The following is a 21,127-nucleotide window of genomic DNA, read 5'->3' as shown; positions in this document are numbered from 1 at the left end:
ATGGAATATATTATACCTATTTATCTGTAGCTGTATATAAATACTGCATATACATGATGTAGGACAATAAAAAAGGGGTGTGTAGTTTTGTTTGCAGTCATCATCATCATGAAAGTTTTTGGTGTGGAATGAAATCTTCCTACTCCTTTTCCGATATGTTGAATCGTGTAACTGTATCTGAGATGTACTCCAATGTAATCTTGTATGAATGTTGAAAAAAACTAAACCAAAGATGGAATGTGATAATTCTCCAACTATTTTTCAATTTTAACAAAATCTATGGAGATGTCCACAACCCCAAAACAAACAATTAACAAATAATAATTGATGAAAACAGAACAGAACAGAAATTTCCATTCTCACCAGGTCTGATTGTTTCTTTTCATGAACTGCTTTAGAGTCACCGTCACCCCAAAGTGGTTCCAGAGTGTCTTCCACCAATGTCTCGACCCACGAGCAAAATATCAGTAGCATATCAGTAACTGGTGGCAAGAAGAAAATACAAGTGTTCATTTTGTCACATTTATTTGCAGAAGGAGACGGCTGACACAAACACGCAGCAGTCTGATACAAGTGCCCTGCCAGGGAGCGGAACAGCGGCATACTCGTACAAACTTTATCTGGGAATAAGTTTTGTCTGAGTCCTTCCAAATGGGAATGACATTTGTCTTGAAGGCGGAATGGAAGGCCCCCTTGAACAGTTAACCATAATATACGTCTGTGTAGGCTCTCAGTCGTACAGGAGTTGTCCATCGAGGGAAAGGTTTCTTGAGACGTCATCTGTACTTCTGTGAAGAAGGTGTCGGACGTTTCGCTCCTCCAGTTGTGGTCTAATCCTCTCCTGCCATTAGCACCTCCAATCAAAGGGAAGTGTAGCTCCCTGTAGTTGGGTATAAACGACTCTGATACTGGCTCGTTAGCATCTATTGTTCTGGCTCGGCCCTGGCTCCACCTCATTTGCATGACTAAGAGCTGTGGGTTTTGGTCTCAGTAACCTGCTGAACACAGGGTCCAAATTAAACCTCAAACCACCATTCCGATTCAATGATGGGTTCTGTGTTCATTCATTCAACAACAGAACCCATCAATGAATCGGAATGGTGGTTTAAGGTGTAATTTGGACCCTGTTTAATTTGGACAGGGAGCTACACTTCCCTTTGATCGGAGGTGCTAATGGCAGGAGAGGATTAGACCACAACTCTCCCAGTCTTAGTGTAAGGAACCAATAGGAGGAGGGTGTTGGCACACCAATTCCGCCCACTCTTACTGTATTTAAGGCCTAGGCTACCAGCACTTGTTAGTTCGCTGACAAAGCTCTTCGGATGAGGAGCAAAACGTCCAACACCTTCTTCACAGAAGTACAGATGACGTCTCAAGAAGCCTTTCCCTCGATTAACCATAATATAGTAGTTGCTTCCTCCAGCAAACTTGTGTAATACAAATAAAGTATAAACCTAATAAAGTATTTCTCAATCAGAGAGGAGAAATATGATCTTAGAGGAAAATTAAACCTTAAACATTTGTATGCGAGAACTACGCTGAAAACCCACAGCATTTCCGTGTGTGGAATTAAATTATGGAATGGATTGAGTAAAGAACTCAAACAATGTACAGAGATGAGCAAATTCAAAAAACAATACAAGCAGTTGATGTTTGCTAAATACAAGGCAGAAGAGTCCTGATTGTTCTGTCAGGTTTGTTATTTTATTTTATTAATTTTTTATTTTTTTATTTTTTTAATTATTCTTCTTTGTTTTGTTTAAAAAAAAAGAAAAAAGCTTTGTTCTTTTTTATTTATTTATTTAGTATTGTCATCATTATTATTATTATTAATGTATATATATATAAAATTTTCTTTTTCTTTTTTTGGGGGGAGGGCTATCTTACCGTTATCTATTATGTATTATCCTGACTATCACTGAAAACATGACATGGAATGCAGGAAGTGAACAACATGTACTGTACAAGATGTAGATTGGAAGGGGGGTAGGATTAAATAAGCTTTGCTTCTTCCTACTCCTTTTGGTCATGTAGAACTGTGAAAAAAAAAAATGATTCATGAGATGTATTCCATTGTAACCTTCATGTTCAAATAAACTAAACCAAACCAAACCAAATGTTTATATTAGCAGAAGTACATATGTATGTTTGTCCACAACTATAACTAATACTAGTAATATCAAAGGGCATCGTGGTAAAATATCTCATTGGGCAATTCCGTAGGGGTTGAAACCAACAAGTAAAAACACACAAAAAGAAAAGGGAAGCATGAAAAGCACAAAATGGGACTGTTATGAACACAACTACAACCAGCTGCCACTCAAGTGATCAACAATCATCAATTTGCAAAAGTCTTGACAGTTTATTTCAAGTCCTGCAGCTTCATTTACTGCTGCTGTTCTCACCAGCACACTTGTGATTGTTAAGCTGGTACTTATAAGAGAATCTTTCACCACACACACTGCAACTAAACACTTTCTCACCAGTGTGTATTCTCATGTGTGCTACAAGTGTTGCTCGTTGACAAAAGCTTTTTTTGCAGCCCGAACAGGAGTAAGGTTTCTCTCCAGTGTGCGTTCTCATGTGTGTTACAAGGTGCGTTTGGACACCAAAACTTTTGTTGCAGACTGAACAGGAATATGGTTTTTCACCAGTGTGCGTTCTCAAGTGCACTTTCAAATCTTGATTTCGTGCAAAACCTATACCGCACACTAAACAGGTAAAAGGTTTCTCCCCAGTGTGTGTTCTCATGTGTATTTTCACATCTTGACTTTGAGCGAAACCTATACCACACACTGAACAGGAAAAGGGTTTTTCTCCAGTGTGTATTCTTGCGTGTGATTTAAAATTTGCCTTTAAGGAGAACCTTTTATCACATACTGAGCACATGAATGGTTTCTCTCCTGTGTGACTTCTCATGTGTCGTTTCAAATCTTGATTTCCTCTAAAGTATATACCACACACTGAACAGGAAAAAGGTGTCTCTCCAGTGTGTTTTCTTGTGTGTGCTGTCAAACTTACTTTCTGAGAGAATTTTTTACTACAGATAGAACAGGTAAAAGGTTTTTCCCCAGTGTGTGTTCTCACGTGTATTTTCAAATCTTGATTTCGTATAAATCCTACACCACACACTGAACAGGTAAAAGGTTTATCCCCAGTGTGTGTTCTCATGTGCATTTTCAAATCCTGATTGCGTGCAAAACCTATGCTGCACACTGAACAGCAAAAAGGTTTCTCTCCAGTGTGTATTCTTGTGTGTGATTTCAAATTTGCCTTCAGGGAAAAACTTTTATCACAAATTGAGCATATGAATGGTTTCTCTCCTGTGTGACTTTGCATGTGTCTTTTCAGACTACTACGGTAATTAAAGGTTTTGTCACAGTGAGAGCATTTCAAGTGTGTGTTGTCAGTGTGACATGTCATATCAGCTTTAGAGTCTTCATCATCAGTGTCAGGAGAGTGTGACGTTGTGTCGTCACTATCTGATAGTGGAGCTAAGAGGTTGTCTGCTTGTGATCCTCCACAGTGGTCTCCATCAGCTTCTGTTGTCATGTGTTGAGTTGAGCTGCTGCTTGGAGGCTCCACCTCTCTCTTCTCACTTTCACCTCCGTCTTCATCATCCTCACTTTTCACAATAACACAAATCACTGGGAACTCCTCCAACCCTTCAAGATGCTCTCCCTCCTGATTGATGCTGTAATTCTCCTCTTCTTCTTTAATGTAAGAGGGCTGTGGCTCCTCTACTTTCTGTTTACTGTGGGGTGGCTCTGGTTCCTCTTCTTCCTCTTTAATGTAGGGGGGCTGTGGCTCCTCCTGGTCCACTATGGAGCTCCACTCCTGCCTCTTAGTGGAAAGATGTTCTTCACTGACGTCTGCAAGGCACAAGAACACAAGTATGCTTTAGAAAAGTCCGGCTTTGCTCATCATCACAGATGATCACATCACACATGGTCATCACAGAGCTAACTGGACATTGTCCGTTTTCCACTGTTGGATGTTAGAGGTTCTAAGAAGAGCTTCAAAATGCAAAATGAAGAAATAGGAGTGACACAAAAATGTTTTGAGTAGGCAAATTAATTCCAAACAGGCATTAAAGCGAAATAGGCTGCTTATCAGCTGATCAAATGTTTAAGACCATAGCTCAGATAATGTGTCAGTAATAAGTAGCTGCACCATTCTTGTTAATGAGGTGAAAAATGGGTTTGGGTATGCTTGATGCCAGTGTTTCCAGGAGGCTAGTGGGAATGTTGCTCCAAGTGGTGAAGATGGCTTCACGGAGGGCATCCACTGTCTGAAACTGATGTCCGTTTTTGTAAACTTCTCTTGCCATCCATCCATGTTCTCTATTGGATTTAGATCAGGAGAACACGCAGGATGGTCCAAACAAGTGACCTTATTCCTCTGGAAGAAGTCCTTTGTGAAGTGTGGCATTTTCCTGTTGAAAAAGCCAGTCATTACCACACAGACGAGGGCCTTCAGTCATGAGGGACGCCCCTTGCAGCGTCTCCACAAAAGCTGCACAACCTGAAGCTGTATTATTCCATTGAAGGATGATGATGGGGCCAACTCCACTGTGGACAACATATGAGGTGGGATCTCCTTGTCATGCCAGTAATGTTGGAAGCCATCAGGACCGTCAAGGCAGAATAAAACTTTCTTCCACCTTCTAATGTCCCCTGTTTGGTGATCTCCTGCAAATTCCAAATGGCCAATGATGTGGCATTGAAGGAGACGAGGTCTCTGAAAACGTCCTTTCTTCTTAAAAGCTTTCCCTGGCAGATGGCGTCTGATGGTTATTGGACTGCACTTGGTACCAGTACCAACCTTCATTTGCGCAGAGGATGGCCGTGCGTCTTGATGGACAGCCAATGGGATCCTACGCTCAGGGCCGGTGACATTTTTTTATGTCTACCACTTGACTTTTTTTGTTCCATCACCCTCAGGATGAAGAAGTTTCAAATGTCTGTCTTACTGCGTCCAACCTCAGCAGCAATGGCGCGCTGCGGGAGGCCTTGCTTCAGCAGCTCAACAATCCCACCGCGTTCAAAGAGAGGAAGCTTTTTTGCCATCAAGAGATCAAGACAGTGTGAATACATGACACTAAATCACATTCAATTCACATCTTTGCAAGAACGCTGCTCTTAAACGTTTGATCAGCTGATGAACAGCCTATGTCACATTAATGCTTCCTTGCAATAAAATGCTTCCTGTAAACAGCTTTTTGCATCCTCTCATCTCTTCTTTTTGCATTTTGAGGCTCTACTTAGAACCTCTTTCAGATCCAACAGTGCAAAATGTAAATCCTCGTAATTTTTCAACTGGTCTTAAAATTTTGATCAGGAGTGTATATAGGATGTGCATATATGCGGGGGGAGGGGTAACCTAAAATGAGAGGCTAAAGCTATTGCTCACATGACCAGATGCCCAAGGCTATTTATATCAGGAGTTGAGCAAATGGAGGAGGACTACACAAAGGACTCTATTTGAACATACCATGACAGAACATCATATGCTAGCACATGAGAGAGGCTGAAGACATCACATGACAGAACATAAAAAGGCTAATGATAAAACACAATGCATTTTCGGGAAGGGATCGTTTTAAAAGTGCAGTTATAACACATTTTTCTAACACTTGCTATACTTGAATTGTAATTCTATTCTGTTTTTTATGTGCCATCCTTCAGCTATTTTATTCTCATCTTTATTGATGACATTTTTAATCATAGTGTTTTACTATTTGTATGTATTTTATTATTTACTTTTTTCATGATGAAAGACGGAAGTCTAATCTTTCTTTTGGTGGGTTCCATGTTTTTACAGGCATAGAACACAATATTGTGTGTGCCTTGAAAGCTCAGTCAAAATCGTCTAAAATGGCCGGTACTGAAAGTCTTGTCTTTTGAAAAATGGCTGGGATTGAATGAGCTAATAATTTAACTTTACGCTACTAAAATGTTGGAATTTTCTCTCATAATATTACTACATAATTGTCACAAAATTATGACATTTTGTGGTTAGATTACAACTTTTACTCTTAATAGTTTGACTGTATTCTTGTAAAATTACTGCATAGTTATTGCTGTTTTTTTAAACACGTTCTTGTTAAATTATATTTTTAGAATGTGTCATGAACAATTGAAAAAAACAGCCGCATGACCCCTGTGCCGCAGTTTGCACACCCTTTCCAAGGGTCTCATCTGTGAAACTTGTGTACACACAAAACAGGGCCGAAGGTGCGTATAGCGTTTTCCATGCAAAGTATGTTATCTACTGTATGAAACACAACATAAGCTGTGAAGTGAAGTCACGTGTTAAAATAAACATGCAATGGAAGCCAATATAAGATTTATCAATCATTGCATTCAACGTCAGGCAGTTATTAACTTAAAAACAACGTGTGTGGAATTCGCGTTGCTATTTTCCATAACATGACACTGACGGATCTTATTTATCAATGAAATCTAATTTCATATCAACATATGAGTGCTGATTGTAAATTTGTAATGAGTAGTCTTAATTATCAAATAGAAAGCTTGTAAACACGTGATCTAGGGCTATACTAACCTTGTCTGTGTGACACAACTTGATGCTTCTTGAAAACAGCTTTCAGTAGTTGACGTTGTGGCTCCTTCTCCTCTTTTGTTCCAGAAAGTTCCTCCTCATACTCTGTTATCGTTGTTTCGCACATTTTCGCTTAGCGACGTGTTGATCACTTCCGTGTCTCAAGCTAAACAAATACGAACGACGCTTACGCTGTTGTGTGTGCATACATGTGGACGTGTACGCGTGGATTAAGAACCCAAAACAGTAATGACCACAGTAACAAACGCCATCTTGCTTTTTCCTCGTCCTGTTTTGTTCGGTTGTGTTCTCCGTTCTGCGCATGTGCAAGGTGACGTCACTTCCTTCACTCGTTTTTTAACAATCTTTATTAGTAGCAAACAGGTATACTGTATTATAAATGTACGCAAATAACAAAAAACAAAGAACATAGCCAGGGATTACATCAAATAAAAACACTTAAATCAGAGCAAATTGTTAATGGTTTGAGAGCCTTTTTGTAGTCAGATTTTGTTTATAAGTTGAATATATTGTTCAACATCTTTAAGGAAAAAAATTAAATTGGGTTTTTTACTGCTTTATTTGCCTTTGTGGATGAAACATTTAGCCAAAATAATCAATAGATTTATAAGAAAAAAAGCATTTTCTTCTTTCTTAGAGCTCCAATAAAAGCAAAAAACAACATTTGCCCACGACAAAACAAAGTCCTTGAAGATGGGATCAATAATGTATCTGCTGAAGTCCTTCCACAGCTTTTTGGAGTGGTCATGGAGTGGACAATGCTAGAAAAAATGTAAAACAGTCTGTGGGTAGTCCCCACAAAAAGAGCCGAGAGTCTGTATTAATAACAGTCCTAAATTTGGTCATGAAGTGACTCGCAGGATAGTATACTTCCTTCACGTATTTTTGCTTAACTTTAAATATATATACAGAATATTCACAATGTCACAATCTGCTTCAAAAACCTGATTTAAGATGGTGAGAATACAGTACTTCAAAGACAACCGCGGTAGCTGCTTTCCAAGTGTGAATGAATGTAACACTGTCAAGGAAAAAATGCACCGACGCCCAAGGCTATTTCAATCAGGTGATAAGCATGTCAAGCACTTGTTTTGGAGACGAGAGGCCTCTAGCCTCAAGCAGATAATCACAGAAAGTCAGTGTGACATTAATGTGTATCTTAGCAGACATACTTCCGTATGCTAGTACAACTACATTATTATATTATTAAAATCGGCGGGCACGTGGGACGCAGGACTCAACGCCAGTGTCCCCATTTAGAATGTTTGTGTTTGTGCTTGTTTAAAATTGTCATTTGCTGCCCCACTGGGTGGCGCTGAGACGAATTCGGGAAGTGACCTATGCAGGGCTTAGGTATGGTCTTCATCAATGTTTACAATTTTGTGGTGAATCATCAGATTGATTTGTCGCCATACCCTGCCTTGCTGGAATCAAGCGAAGAAGGACTACAAAGGCTACTCGACGTGACCCTTCAAGCCTCGCAAGAACTTGGTCTTGAGATAAACTGCAAAAAGACTTTTTGTATGGTTTTCTCCAAGGAGTCTCCCCCGCCGAGATGCAATCTCAAATGCGATGACAAAAAAATTCAACAGGTCGAGTCTTTCAACTACCTCGGGTCCTTAATCACCTAAGATGGTAGCTGCCGCCAAGAGATAAGACGAAGAATAGCTCTAGCGAAATCTAGCTTCAGTCAGATGAGCTCCATTTTCAAAGACCCCAAGCTGTCCCTTCTGCTGAAATGTAGGCTTCTCAAATGTTTCATATGGCCAATTCTACTTTATGGGTGTGAGTCCTGGACAATAACAGCGGAAACCAGGCGCAACATCGAGGCCACAGAAATGTGGCTTTATCGGCGTATGCTACGCATTCCCTATACGGCACACGAGACAAACGAGGCAGTGTTGCAACGAATGGACCAAAAACGAAAACTTCTCGACATCATCCAATGCCGGCAGCTCAGTTTTGTCGTTATCCGAAAAGGGAAGATAGAAGACCTAAGTCTTTCCGGCAGGATTCCTGGGAAAAAAGCTAGAGGAGGACAAAGGATCCTGTTTTTACAACAATTGAAAGAGGCATCCGGACAACGAACAATGAAAGAAATCTGGAAAGCTGCAAGAAATCATCAATTACATCAGCACTATATACATTCAATGTGTCGTCGAAGCCAGGAACTTGCATGACACTCAAAGAGAAGAGAGATACCCTGCCCACACCCTCTGGCAGAGGTTGAATTGGTCTGCAACATACAGTATCATCGCCAAGCTGTATGGTATATGCGATTTTAATTCGGGCTCATTTGGTCAAAGTCCCGAGGAATAGTTTGTCAAAGTACAGCCCATGGTTTTCGCCATAAATGGTCGCTTCAATTAAAAATAGCTGTTTGTCTTGGAACATGGCTTATTGGGACTTTTTTGTGCATCCTTTCATGACAGACGTCTCCGCCAAATTTTGGGATGATGGGTGAAACTAGTGGCAGGGGTAATTAAAAGGGGGCGCAAGTGAGTGAGTTTCAGGTTTTTGTGTTCCGGGTCCCTAAAATATGATTTATTTTTGCGCTTGCAAAGTTTTTGTGCTCATGTAGGCATTCTAGGAAACCATTTAGCAGATAGATATGAAAAGTATGCAACATGTAAAGCAGAATTAAATATGGAAATACGCAATAGTGAGAAAGTTGAAAGTATAGTCAAGAATGGAAATGTTAGGATTGAGATATTTTATTCAAGGCGTGTAGGTTTTTGGAAATACATTCTTATTCGGATTGATATAAAATTATGTATTTCTTTATTAATTTTTACTTGTAATTTTTTTTTTTATTTTATTTTATTGAACCTATCGATCCACACTCGGTAAAGCACAGTAGAGATGTGCAAGGATTGAACGAGTCGTTCAAAACTCGCGAGTGTTTCACTGGATCGGGACTCAAGGGTACTCGTCTCTGTTAACTCGTTCACTTCCTCACCCCTGCTCCCGCCAGCTGTAGTAAATAGGGAAAGGCGACGGAACTTTATTCGCATGCGCTCTGTGACGGGTGACTAGAGTGACTCAAGTCCGAGATTCATATTAGTGAGTGACATACGAACTCGAGTCAGTATCGAGTTTCCCATCGCTAGTGCACAACGACCAATAAAAAAAAATCAAGAAGAAGAGGGCCGCAAGACGACAGCAGTGAGAAATCGTGAATGATACAGCCCCCGTAAAACCTCAGTCGAAGAAGAAAAAGGCGGAAGTTAGCAACGCTTCGAGGCGACGGGAGACAAAGGACGACGACGACGACGAATAAGTGAAATCGAGTTCAGAACATTCAAAGTGTTGGAAGAGTCGGCGAAGGAGCGACCAATGGCAGCAGCTGATGAAATATTCGGGCTGTTAGAAAGAACGATAGCGTCGTACGAGGAGGAACTTTCTCAAACAAGAGAGAAGAGCGAGCGTCAGCAGCTGGAAGCTGTTAGCAAGACTCAAATTGTACTAGATAATGAAGGTATGTTTACATGTTTACTAGGGCTGCCAGGACTAGTCGATGACTCCTCGACGGCAAAATGAATCGACTGCGGGTTGTTACTGACGTCATCGCGCATTCCTCTCGAGCACCAGTTTCAAACTCGAGGCCCACGGGACCAAATGTGACCCGCCATATCATTTTATGTGGCCCACCAGTGCTTAAAATGTGTATGATTATCTTAAAACGAGTCTATGTGACATGAAAGCGTGTATTCTCCATAAACTACATTTCCCATAGTATGCTTGAGTTACTGACGACGCGAAGTGAAGGCATCCCGCCACTTGATGGCAGTGTGTCTACATCAGTGTTTAACAGTGCAAATGAGAAATGTCTACACATGATCCCAAAATGTCCAGGAAAAAAAAAATTATGCAGATGGAAGCCACTTTCAAGAAAGATGTAAATGCATGTTTTAGATTGTTTTATATTCTTTTATGTTTTTACTTTCAGCAAGTAATAAATACAAAAACAGTTACAGCTTTAGGAAGTCTATGAATGACAACTTGCCAGGCGTACTATGATGAGTGGCCACTGCTCAGTACCATTTGTTGCTTTTTCTTGAAAATGGCAGCGAAGAAAGTGTTTTTATTTTTGTGCATGTCAAACCGTAGACAGGAAGAAATTAGATTTTTTATTTTTTGTTGTTTGGGGAGCTAACGACCTACTTCACGGTCACAGCTCCTCTGCGCTTGCCACTTCACTGTTTCGTGAAAAAAAACCGTTCCCACGAGATTCTCCAATACAAAATTCATCATTAGGGTTGGGTATTGTGTGAATTTGAACGATTCGTGTTTGTATCGATGCTCGAGACTCAAATACCCAAACCTAATTATCATTCATTATATCCAATATCTAAGTCTTCTTTACCGTTTGCTGATAACCATTAGCACCTAACTGTTTGAGGAGGGGGTGCGTGTGGGTGGTGGTTGGGCTGGAGCCAACCCTTGACCCCTGACCCACTGTATAGGCGTGGTCGGCGAGCGTAAATGGATAATAATGTAGATTTACCCTGTACACAACTTGGTTTATGAAATATTTTATTAAAAGAAACTTAATGTAGTGCCCCACAGTGAACCAATATCATCGTAAAACAACAAAGATAAATGTCGTCAAATTTCAAAATCAAGCCAGGCTTTAATTCAGTTAGTTATGGCAGTGTTGGCTTAATCTCCCCCCTCTTTTAAAGCAGGCTGCTCTCCGTTTAACCCGCCCCAAAAGCACATGCAAATGAGCAACACGTGTGACAACAAAATGAAAAAGTCACGGCCACCTTTATAGAACAGCCACCTCCCTATAGCAGACACTGAAAAATCCCCCCCCCCCAGCAAATTTACATGTTATAGACCCTGTGTATAGCAGTCACCTGTCCAGCGCGGCCAGCGGCCACCCATTTTGTCTCCCTTGGTCAATATCTGCCTGCATATAGCGGCCAAATTACCAACTCAAGTAGAAGCTTCATGCACGAAAAGGTTTTGTTTTTCAATCAATGACGCCGTCGTGTGTAGACTTTAATTACTGAGTCCTAGCTCAGTCACAATCATTCACAAGATCCACACAAACTGTCAGTTGTTCCACATAAAAAAGCCGTCTTCTTTTGAGCTTGCTATTTCCTGGTCAAACATGTAACTTTAAGAGCATTTGCACCAAAACCATTACCGCAAAGTAGGCTGGGAACAGGACGTGCTCCCAGCGACGCTACAAAAAAAAAAAAAACATACGTTAGCATGCATGCGGCAGCGGGAGCAAAAATGAATTCGGTTGTACTTAATTGAAGTATTTTAGAATGTACTCACGTTATTTTTGATCTACCTCATCCACAAATCCATCAAAGTCCTCATCTTCTGTATTCGACACAAACAAAGCCGTCTTCTTTTCCGTTCGCTACTAGTCTGTTAACTTGTCAGTGTTATTCAGCTCCGAAGCAAAGAAGGAAACTTCTCCTGTTTCTTCTGCCTTCTTGAACGTGGCCACCAGACAGCAGTCTCAGCATCGTCTCTCCTTCCTGCTTGCCCACAAGCCAAAGGTTAAACAAGCCCCACTACATAGCTGTCCCGGCAATGCCTGTAAGAAATGACACCGTTTATTTCCTGGTGTGCACTGGTCAATACTGTAATGCCGCTTGTTGTGGGGAAGGAGAGACTCATGTCGCCGATGCACTTTAATGGCTTTATTAACAGCGGAGAACACTGCAGGACTTTACATCCACGCCAACATAAACACACTTCCCAACTCTCTCCAAACTCACAGCTAGCACTGAGCCTAGCTCTCCTGCTCGGGACCCCCACCGTCACTTCCCGTCACTTCCTGATGAACTAAATCTGTAATGACACTGCCGTATAAAAAGTAAAATATTAAAAACAAGCGTAAGACATTACTAGCACAGCTTTGTTCTGTGGGTCGTGGATATATTCTATCAGTTATTATTAAGCCTCTAGCTTCCTTTTAGTAAGTAAAAACCTTGGCTATGATTGCACTACATTGTCATGTAGACCTACAAAGTACACTTGGAAGAACAAGAGGTGAATAAATGTATTGCAACTGATGTGAAACTGATAAGGAGTAGGATTAAATAAGCTTTGCTTCTTCCTACTCCTTTTTGGACATGCAAAATTGTGAATTGTACTATGTGATGTGCTACTGTTTGACTCATGCATGTTCAGGATTAAAACCATGAACCATGATAATAACAAGCCTAGTAGTGCTGTACAACTTTTATCCGCAGTGCCCTCTACTGGTCATTATTATTATTACTGGTCTACTGGTCATTATTATTATTATTCCCCCCCCCCCCCCCCCCCTTTTTTTCCCCCTTTTTTTCCTCTACTGGCCAACATTCAAACTGGACGCCAACCTGTCTATAGAGGCCACCTGTCTATAGCGGTCACTTTTACAGACTCCCTCTAGTGGCCGCTATAGACAAGTTTGACTGTATTATCGATCACAAGTCTGGTTTTATGTCAACAAATCGTGGTTTCGGCCCGAGTTGAAAGGTAGCATCTGAGTGGCTGCGTCACCTATCACATTGCCCCCCCAGTACAAACACTGTATCCGCGGTCCTTGACTCCCGAGATTTAATTGATTGCGACCGTTCTCTGTGTAAAAGAACTTCTGTCTGTCGATGACATAATATTTAACACATCTGAGCGAAAGGGTTTGTTTCTTGTGTCCTGCAGACGTCCAGCAGCTGATTGGTCGTCAAGATGGACATCCCCCTCAACCGCAGGCAGGGAGCCCCACTTTGAAGCAGGAGGATCCCCAGCCCTCCCACATTAAAGAGGAAGAGGAGGAACTCCACATCGGTCAGGAAGGAGAGCATCTTCAAGGGCCGGAGGAGGCTGATCTCACCAAGTTGCCACTGTTTAGTGTCTCTGTGAAGACTGAAGAACATGAAGACAAACCACCTGAATCCCCACAGTGTCATCACAGTCCAAGTGAGGAAAAGAGAGTGGCGGAGCCTCCGAGCAACAGCTCAACTCAACACATGACAACAGAAGTTGATGGAGACCACTGTGGAGGATCACGAGCTGACAACCTCTTAGCTCCACTATCAGATAGTGACGACACAACGCCCCACTCTCCTGAGAATGAAGACCAAAACGACACCCGAGAAGCTTTGAGCAACGATGCAAACTATGAAGGTGATATGACTCACACGGTCGACAAACACTCTGAATGCTCTCAAAAGAAGACAGGTAAAAAATGTTTTTCCTGCCCCTTTTGTGATAAAAGCTTTTCTGATAAGTTTGGCTTGACTCGACACATGCGGGCACACAAAGGAGAGAAACCCTTTAGTTGCTCAGTCTGTAATCAGAATTTTTCTCGGAATGATATTTTGATTAAACACAGAACAACACACACAGAAGAAAGGCCCTTCATTTGTTCAGTTTGTGGTAAAGGATTCTCCACAAAGTCAAACATAACCATACACATGAGAACACACACAGGGGAAACACCATATTCCTGTTCAGTTTGTGCTAAAACATTTACACAGCACAACAGTTTGACAGCTCACATGCGCACGCACACCGGAGAAAAACCTTTTGGTTGCTCAGTTTGCGATAAAAGGTTCTCTACAAAGTCGAATATGGTCAAACACATGAGAACGCACACAGGAGAAAAACCTTTTAGTTGCTCAATATGTGGCAAAACGTTAATCTCAAAGGCCTCTTTGACTGGACATCAACGGACACATACTGGAGAAAAACCTTTTAGTTGCTCAGTTTGTGGTAAAATGATCTCGTCAAAGTCAAGTATGGTGAAACACATGCGAACACACACGGGAGAAAAACCATATTCCTGTTCACTTTGTGCCAAACCATTCACTCGGCATGACAATTTGATGGCGCACATGCGACTACACAATAGACAATAAATGTTTTCCTGTCCAGTATGTGTTACAAGATTGTCAAACCATAGGATTGTAATGTCATGTGTGAGACGTCACCTATAAAGTGCTGCGTGTGTGATACCAAATTCCCTCATGAGTTCCAACTTGGTGTGCAGCTACAAACAGCAGCTATTTTATTGCCAATCCATCATTATCACTATTACTATCACTGCTATAATGAGTACTATGATACACCAATCATCATGAAATGTGTTTGTGTTGTGACAGTTTTGTATATCGCTTTAATAAGACTGAAATAAAAACTGTAAAACACCAAAGGTTTCTTTTTCTGGTTTAATCCTGTGTCCAGGGTACTAATTCATTCTAATCTTTCATTCTGGTCTCCATCACTCCATCGAGCATAGTCTATGTCACATATTATTATTGTATTGGGGTGTACATTGCACCCATTACTTGTATTAAGGCGATTCTGTTGGTAGCCCTTTTGCGGCTCTTTTTTTTCTCAATGACCTGAAGATGTGCTTAGCCCTCTAAGATTAGACCACCGGGTGGCAACAGCTAGAAGTAGAAATCCCCAATGGGGTGTGCCATTTCGCCAATGTTGTTCGTAGCAGTCTTTGATATAACCTTCATCCGGGCATGGCAAATGGTTGGAGGGATCAAACTACCATCTAGTTAGAGACTACCCCCCATTGAGGAGGTTCATGGACGATGCCACCAGCCTCCTTCAACCGGCACCATGTACATCCCGATTGCTAAAAAGGATGGATGAGTTGATGGCTTAGGCAAGAATGAAGATCACGTAGCCTGTCACTCAGAAGGGGAGTCGGAGATTCAAGAGTTTTATTGTCACATGCACAGTAAAACAAGTAGTTATACTATGCAATGAAATTCTTATTCTGTTCATTCTCCCAAAAAATAAAGAAAGAAAATCAATAAGAACTATGAGTGTGTGCGTGTGTTGCGTGCGGCGTGTGTGAGTGCTTCGTTGAGAAGCCTGATGGCCTGTGGGTAAAAGCTGTTTGCCAGCCTTGTGGTCCTGGACTTCAAACTCCTGTAGCGTCTGCCTGACGGTAGGAGTGTGAATAATGAGTGTTGTGGATGTGTGCTGTCCTTGATGAGGTTGTGTGTTCTTCGTAGGACTAGTTTTATAAATGTCTTGTAGTGAGGGGAGGGCTGCCCCAACAATGTTCTGTGAGGTCTTGATCATCCGCTGGAGTGCCTTCCTATCACGTGTTGTACAGTTACCGTACCAAACAGTGATGGAGGCTGTAAGGACACTTTCCATAGTGCATCTGTAGAAGCAACTGAGGATTTTGGTGGACATGCCAAATTTCCTCAGTCTTCTCAGGAAGTACAGTCTCTTTTGGGACTTCTTGATAACTTGTTGGGTGTTGTGAGACCAGGTGAGGTCTTCGCTGATGTATGTGCCAAGGAACTTGAAGGTTTTCACCCTCTCCACCTCAGTCTCATCAATAAACAGGGGTCTATGCGGCTCCTTTTCCCTTGTTCTTGGGTCAATGATCATCTCTTTAGTCTTATCTGTATTGAGAAGGAGATTGTTATCACGACACCAAGCTATGAGGTCCGCCACCTCTCTTCTGTATGATGTTTCAACACCACCAGTGATCAGGCCGATGACTGTAGTGTCATCCGCAAATTTAATGATGCTGGTGTTGTTCTGGGAGGCCACGCAATCATAGGTGAAGAGCATGTAGAGGAGCGAACTCAGCACAGTGCTCACAATTCTTGAGCTGGATGTGCCGAAAATGGCAGCTGTGGCTGAGGAGGAAGGACAGGTGCTGGGGAAAGAACTAACCCTAAGAACAGCCGCAGAGGCAAAACCTATCAGTTGCAGGGAGTGGCAGGAAGCGTCCCAGTCACTGCTCCGCCACCAGGAGACATTCCAGGATTAAAGCGGTGAAATTTTTAGGAATGGTGGTTTGTGGCTGATGACCCTGCAGCCAGGGCCATTTCTAGCATTGTGGAGGCCCTAAGCAAGATGCTGTTAATGTTTGTCAGTCTACGATGAAGAAAATCCTACCCCTTAGAACAGGGGTGTCAAACTCATTTTTATTGAGGGCCACATTGCAGTTACGGCTGCCCTCAGAGGGCCACTTTTTAACTGTCAGTATATATGAATAGAAATATGAATATAACCTCATGATATTATTACACAATTGCCCGTGCATTTGATTATTATATTTTTACTAACAAATTGATGGATAACTTGCTTTGAAATGAGGAGTGAAGTGGGAATGTCATGGTGACAAGCAGATTTTCAAGTATTTCTTTTGGAAAAATGCTTGGAATGCTTTGCTGCATTATTAGATAATACTGACATTTAGAAGAACTGCATGCAGTACAATTTTTCTGTCAAAATGACAGATCAAATACATTCAGAAGGACAAAGGTGAAGTACATTATTGACATGCATTATTCCCAGGGTTGCGGTAGCCACATAAAATGATGTGGCGGGCCACATCTGGCCCCCAGGCTTTGTGTTTGACGCTTGTGCCCTAGATGGTCCATTAAGATGCCACAAATTATTACACTTGTGAACCTGGAGAGCATCGAATCGTAATTAGGGGTAAAAATGCGTGCCGAGTAAAAACATGCACATGTCGGCAGGTCTGCCACCGAACGTCTCACGGCCCTTGCGGCCCACAAGTTCAAAACATATATTTTTTGGCGGACCTCTAGGGGCCACTGTTGACCTGGGGGCCCCATAGTTAAGAATCGACAACCTATAGCAAGAAACGGCCCTGCCTGCAGCTGACCCATGGGCACCGGAGGAGGTAAGACAGGCAGAAATGGCCGGCAGAAAATTCCACCCACCTGTACGTTGACTCCTCAGGGTTCATCTTCAGCAGTCTTCAATACCGCCGCAAGATGGCAGCAGTGTGACAACATGGCCGATTTAGCTGCTGTAAAACGTACATTGAAGAAGAAAATGTAAAAAAAAAAAAAAAAAAAAAGTTCATATGCTATAAGTTAAATATTTCATTGTGTGCCGAAAGTCTTTGTCCTATTTTTTCTTTTGATAAAATCACGATCATCATATTAAAGGCAAAATCATTCAATGAGCTGTGGCTTCGGCATCCGGCCGACATGTGTCGTGTGGTAGCCGAAGGTCACCGATAGATGCCAGTATTGTAAAGTCGTGCATGGTGGCCAGTGGCCACCGAACAAAACAGAACGATGTAAAAAGCAAGATGGCGTGTGATGGCGAATACCTTAAAGTGATCATTGTCATTCTTTCGTCTTAATCCACGCGTACACGTACAAATAAATAGTGTAGTGTAGTGGTGTAGTAGAGTAAACATCGTTGAAAAATTGTTTGTATCCGGATACATTAGTGTGAGCGCACTTTGACGCTTCTCGGGCTAGCATAGCTTGTTAGCTGCTAACAAAGAGACGCGGAAGGTGTCACAACGCTAAGCAGAGGTCAAGTGTGAGTGTAAGGTGTTCGGGTTGTGTGAAAATGTGCGAAAGAACGATAGCAGAGTACGAGGAGGAACTTTCTCCAACAAAAGAGAAGAACGAGCGACAACGTCACCTACTGGACGCTGTTTTCAAGAAGCCTCAAGTCGCGATAGACAGAGCAGGTTTTTTCTCTTACTCTCACATGTTCACTAACATTATATTTGATTATCAAATAAGGTGCACTGTTTTGTTTTGATATTGTTGTTTATGAAAAAGAGACATGCAAAATTTATGGTTGATGTTTCCTCCCAGCTTGTAGCAATGTTTGTTAACATGTTTACGCAAAGCTCACACGGTCACCAAAGCATTTTGTTGATATTCTACATTACAGTCAGTGTCATTGGCAGTTTCATGCCTAATTTCACCACCTGATTCTGATCTTGTGTCCTGCAGGCGTCAGTGAAGAACATCTTCTCCCTGAGCAGCAGGAGTGGAGCTTCAGGGTGGAGCAGAAGGAGCCTCAACCCCCACACATTCAAGAGGAAGAGAAGGAGTCCCAGCCCCAGCACGTTAAACAGGAAGAAGAGCTACAGTTCCAGCACATTAAAGAGGAGGAGGAGGAGCAAAGCATCAGTCAGGTGGAGTTTGAAGGGCTGGAGGAGTTTCCAGTGATTGGCGTCATTGTGAAGAGTGAAGATGATGAAGACAAAGGTGAAAGTGAGGAGAAGAGAGAGGTGGAGCCTCCAAGCAGCAGCTCAACTCAACACATGACAACAGAAGCTGATGGAGACCACTGTGGAGGATCACAAGCAGACAACCTCTTAGCTCCACTATCAGATAGTGACGACACAACGTCACACTCTCCTGACACTGCTGATGAAGACTCTAAAGCTGATATGACATGTCACACTGACAATACACGCTTTAAATGTTCTCAGTGTGACACAACCTTTAAACACCGGCGTAGTCTTAATAGACACACGAGAACACACACAGGACAGAAACCATTTGTGTGCACAGTTTGTGGTAAAAGATTCTCTCTAAAGTCAAATTTAAAAGTACACACAAGAATACACACTGGAGAGAAACCCTTTTCCTGTTCAGTGTGTGGTAAAAGTTTTGTACAAAGTCAATGTTTGAAAATACACATGAGAATGCACACAGGAGAGAAACCATTCATGTGCACAATTTGTGGTAAAATATTCTCTCGGAATTCTCATTTGACATTACACACGAGAGTACACACTGGAGAGAAACCGTATTCCTGTCCAGTTTGTGGTACAAGTTTTTCTCGAAAAGATGAGTTGAAAATACACAAAAGAATACACACTGCAGAGAAACCTTTTTCATGTTCAGTGTGTGGTACAGGTTTTACACACAAACAGTATTTGACAGCACACGCAAGAATACACACTGGGGAAAAACCTTTTACATGTTCAATCTGCGGTGTGGGTTTTACGCAGAGTCATTGTGTGAAAACACACATGAAAAGACACAGTGGAGAAAAACCCTTTTCCTGTTCAGTGTGTGGTATTAGGTTTATTCGAAACTATGAGTTGAAAATACACACAAGAATACACACTGCAGAGAAACCTTTTTCCTGTTCAATCTGTGGTACAGATTTTAGACTAAATCAGCATTTAAAAAGACACATGAAAATACACACTGGTGAGGAAGTGTTGCGTTGCAGTGTGTGTGGTGAAAGATTCTCTCATAAGTACCAGCTTAACAAGCACAAGTGTGCTGGTGAGAACAGCAGCAGTAAATGAGGCTGCACGACTTGAAATAAACCATCAAGACTGTAACATTTCAAACTTCTGCTTCTGTGTCTTCAACGACCAGCGTTAACTTCCACTCTCAGCACTGACCAGTGGAATATGAGGTTCACAAATTAATATTGATCCCGCTCTGGGTATTCATGTTTTATGTTTTTATGATTGCTGTCATTCTAAATAAAAGTGAAGGATTTCAACCACGTCACATGTATGTAACAAATTCATTTCTCCCAAATATAAGTGTTGTGAAAATATATTTTCAGTCCAACATGAGTTACTCCATCAAGGCAGCGTAGATGCTTAGGAAAGCAAACAAGATCATCAAAACATGCAAATAAGTAGTACAAGTCAACACAAATTCATGTTTAGCTTTTCTGGCTGCAGATGATCTAATTCAATTCTAACTCACACGATTTAAGAAAAAAAGAAGCATGTTAGTAGGGTGGTTATTTTCTTAGTCGATTAATCTGAAGCTGTAGTGACCGAAAGGACAAGATGGCAGGTACAAGCAGCCGAAATGAGTTTTCTCCGTAGGGTGACTGGTCTCTCCCTTAGAGTTAAGGTGAGAAGCACTGTCATCCGGGAGAAACGTGGAGTAGAAGCGCTGCTCCTCCGCATTGAGAGGAGCCAGATGAGGTGGCTCGGGCATGTGTTCACGGCACCTACATCCGGTAGGAGACCTCAGGGAAGACCCAGGAAACCCAGTTGGAGAGACTATGTCTCTCAACGCCTCGGGATCCGCTGTGAGGAGTGATAATTAATCGCGTAAAAGTTCAGGGCTTAGATCAGGGATGTCCAAAATACGGCCCGGGGGGCATTTGCGGCCTGTGGCACATAAACATAACATAACATGTAACATAAAGTTGAAATATTAAAGAAAAAATAATATGTTTAAAAGCCATATTATGAGACAGAAACAAAAAAAAATAAAGTTGTAATTTTTGAAAAATCGGGTTGGCAAAAAAAGTTCCAATATTACAAGATGAAAATTTACAAGAATAAAATAAAAATAGTTTGAAAATGTAAAAAAACAACAAAAACAGCAGAAATAAAAAAAAACAGCTGTAATTTTATGAGAACAAAGTAAAAATATTCATAGAGAAAAGTCATAATATTATGAGGAAATATAAAGTCATTTTTATTCCATAGAGTTGAAATATTAAAGAAAAAATATATGATTTTTTAAAAGCCTTAATAGTATGAGAAACAAACAAAATAAAATTCAGATTTTTGGAAAATTAAGTTCTGGAAAAAATTATAATATTATGGGAATAAAGCCATAATATTACAAGATGAACATTGACAAGAAAAAAGTTGAAATAATTGGAAAATTAAGAAAAAAAGAAAACAGAAATAGAAAAAAGAATAAAATCAAAATATTCAGGAAAAAAAGTCATATTTTAGCGGAAAAAAGGTTGCAATTTTACAAGAACTCATAATATTATCAGGAAAAATGTTATTATAGTACCATAGAGTTAAAATATTAAAGAAAAA

General features: G+C 41.2%; 3 protein-coding genes across 3 annotated transcripts; 2 read left to right on the top strand and 1 right to left on the bottom strand.

Moving 5' to 3' along the window:
- Positions 1 to 516: 516 nt before the first annotated feature.
- LOC129178225 (zinc finger protein OZF-like) lies at positions 517 to 6,851 on the bottom strand. The gene is made up of 2 exons (XM_054770242.1): positions 6,568 to 6,851; positions 517 to 3,872 (listed from the first exon to the last, which is right to left on the bottom strand). The coding sequence occupies exons 1-2, from the start codon at positions 6,689 to 6,691 to the stop codon at positions 2,383 to 2,385; spliced, it is 1,614 nt and encodes a 537-aa protein (XP_054626217.1). The 5' UTR covers positions 6,692 to 6,851; the 3' UTR covers positions 517 to 2,382.
- A 2,901-nt stretch (positions 6,852 to 9,752) lies between these two features.
- LOC129178241 (zinc finger protein OZF-like) lies at positions 9,753 to 14,717 on the top strand. Its single transcript, XM_054770263.1, has 2 exons — positions 9,753 to 10,063; positions 13,258 to 14,717. The coding sequence occupies exons 1-2, from the start codon at positions 9,922 to 9,924 to the stop codon at positions 14,454 to 14,456; spliced, it is 1,341 nt and encodes a 446-aa protein (XP_054626238.1). The 5' UTR covers positions 9,753 to 9,921; the 3' UTR covers positions 14,457 to 14,717.
- Positions 14,718 to 17,631: 2,914 nt separating this feature from the next.
- LOC129178236 (gastrula zinc finger protein XlCGF28.1-like) lies at positions 17,632 to 19,825 on the top strand. The gene is made up of 2 exons (XM_054770257.1): positions 17,632 to 18,040; positions 18,312 to 19,825. Exons 1-2 carry the CDS (start codon positions 17,917 to 17,919, stop codon positions 19,625 to 19,627), a joined length of 1,440 nt encoding a protein of 479 aa, XP_054626232.1. The 5' UTR covers positions 17,632 to 17,916; the 3' UTR covers positions 19,628 to 19,825.
- The last annotated feature ends 1,302 nt before the right edge of the window (positions 19,826 to 21,127 follow it).

The sequence above is a fragment of the Dunckerocampus dactyliophorus genome, chromosome 3 (genome assembly GCF_027744805.1).
Source record: "Dunckerocampus dactyliophorus isolate RoL2022-P2 chromosome 3, RoL_Ddac_1.1, whole genome shotgun sequence".
Classification (NCBI taxonomy): Eukaryota; Metazoa; Chordata; class Actinopteri; order Syngnathiformes; family Syngnathidae; genus Dunckerocampus; species Dunckerocampus dactyliophorus.
The sequence above is the reverse complement of the archived record's forward strand: the minus strand, read 5'-3'. Positions and strand labels throughout refer to the sequence as shown.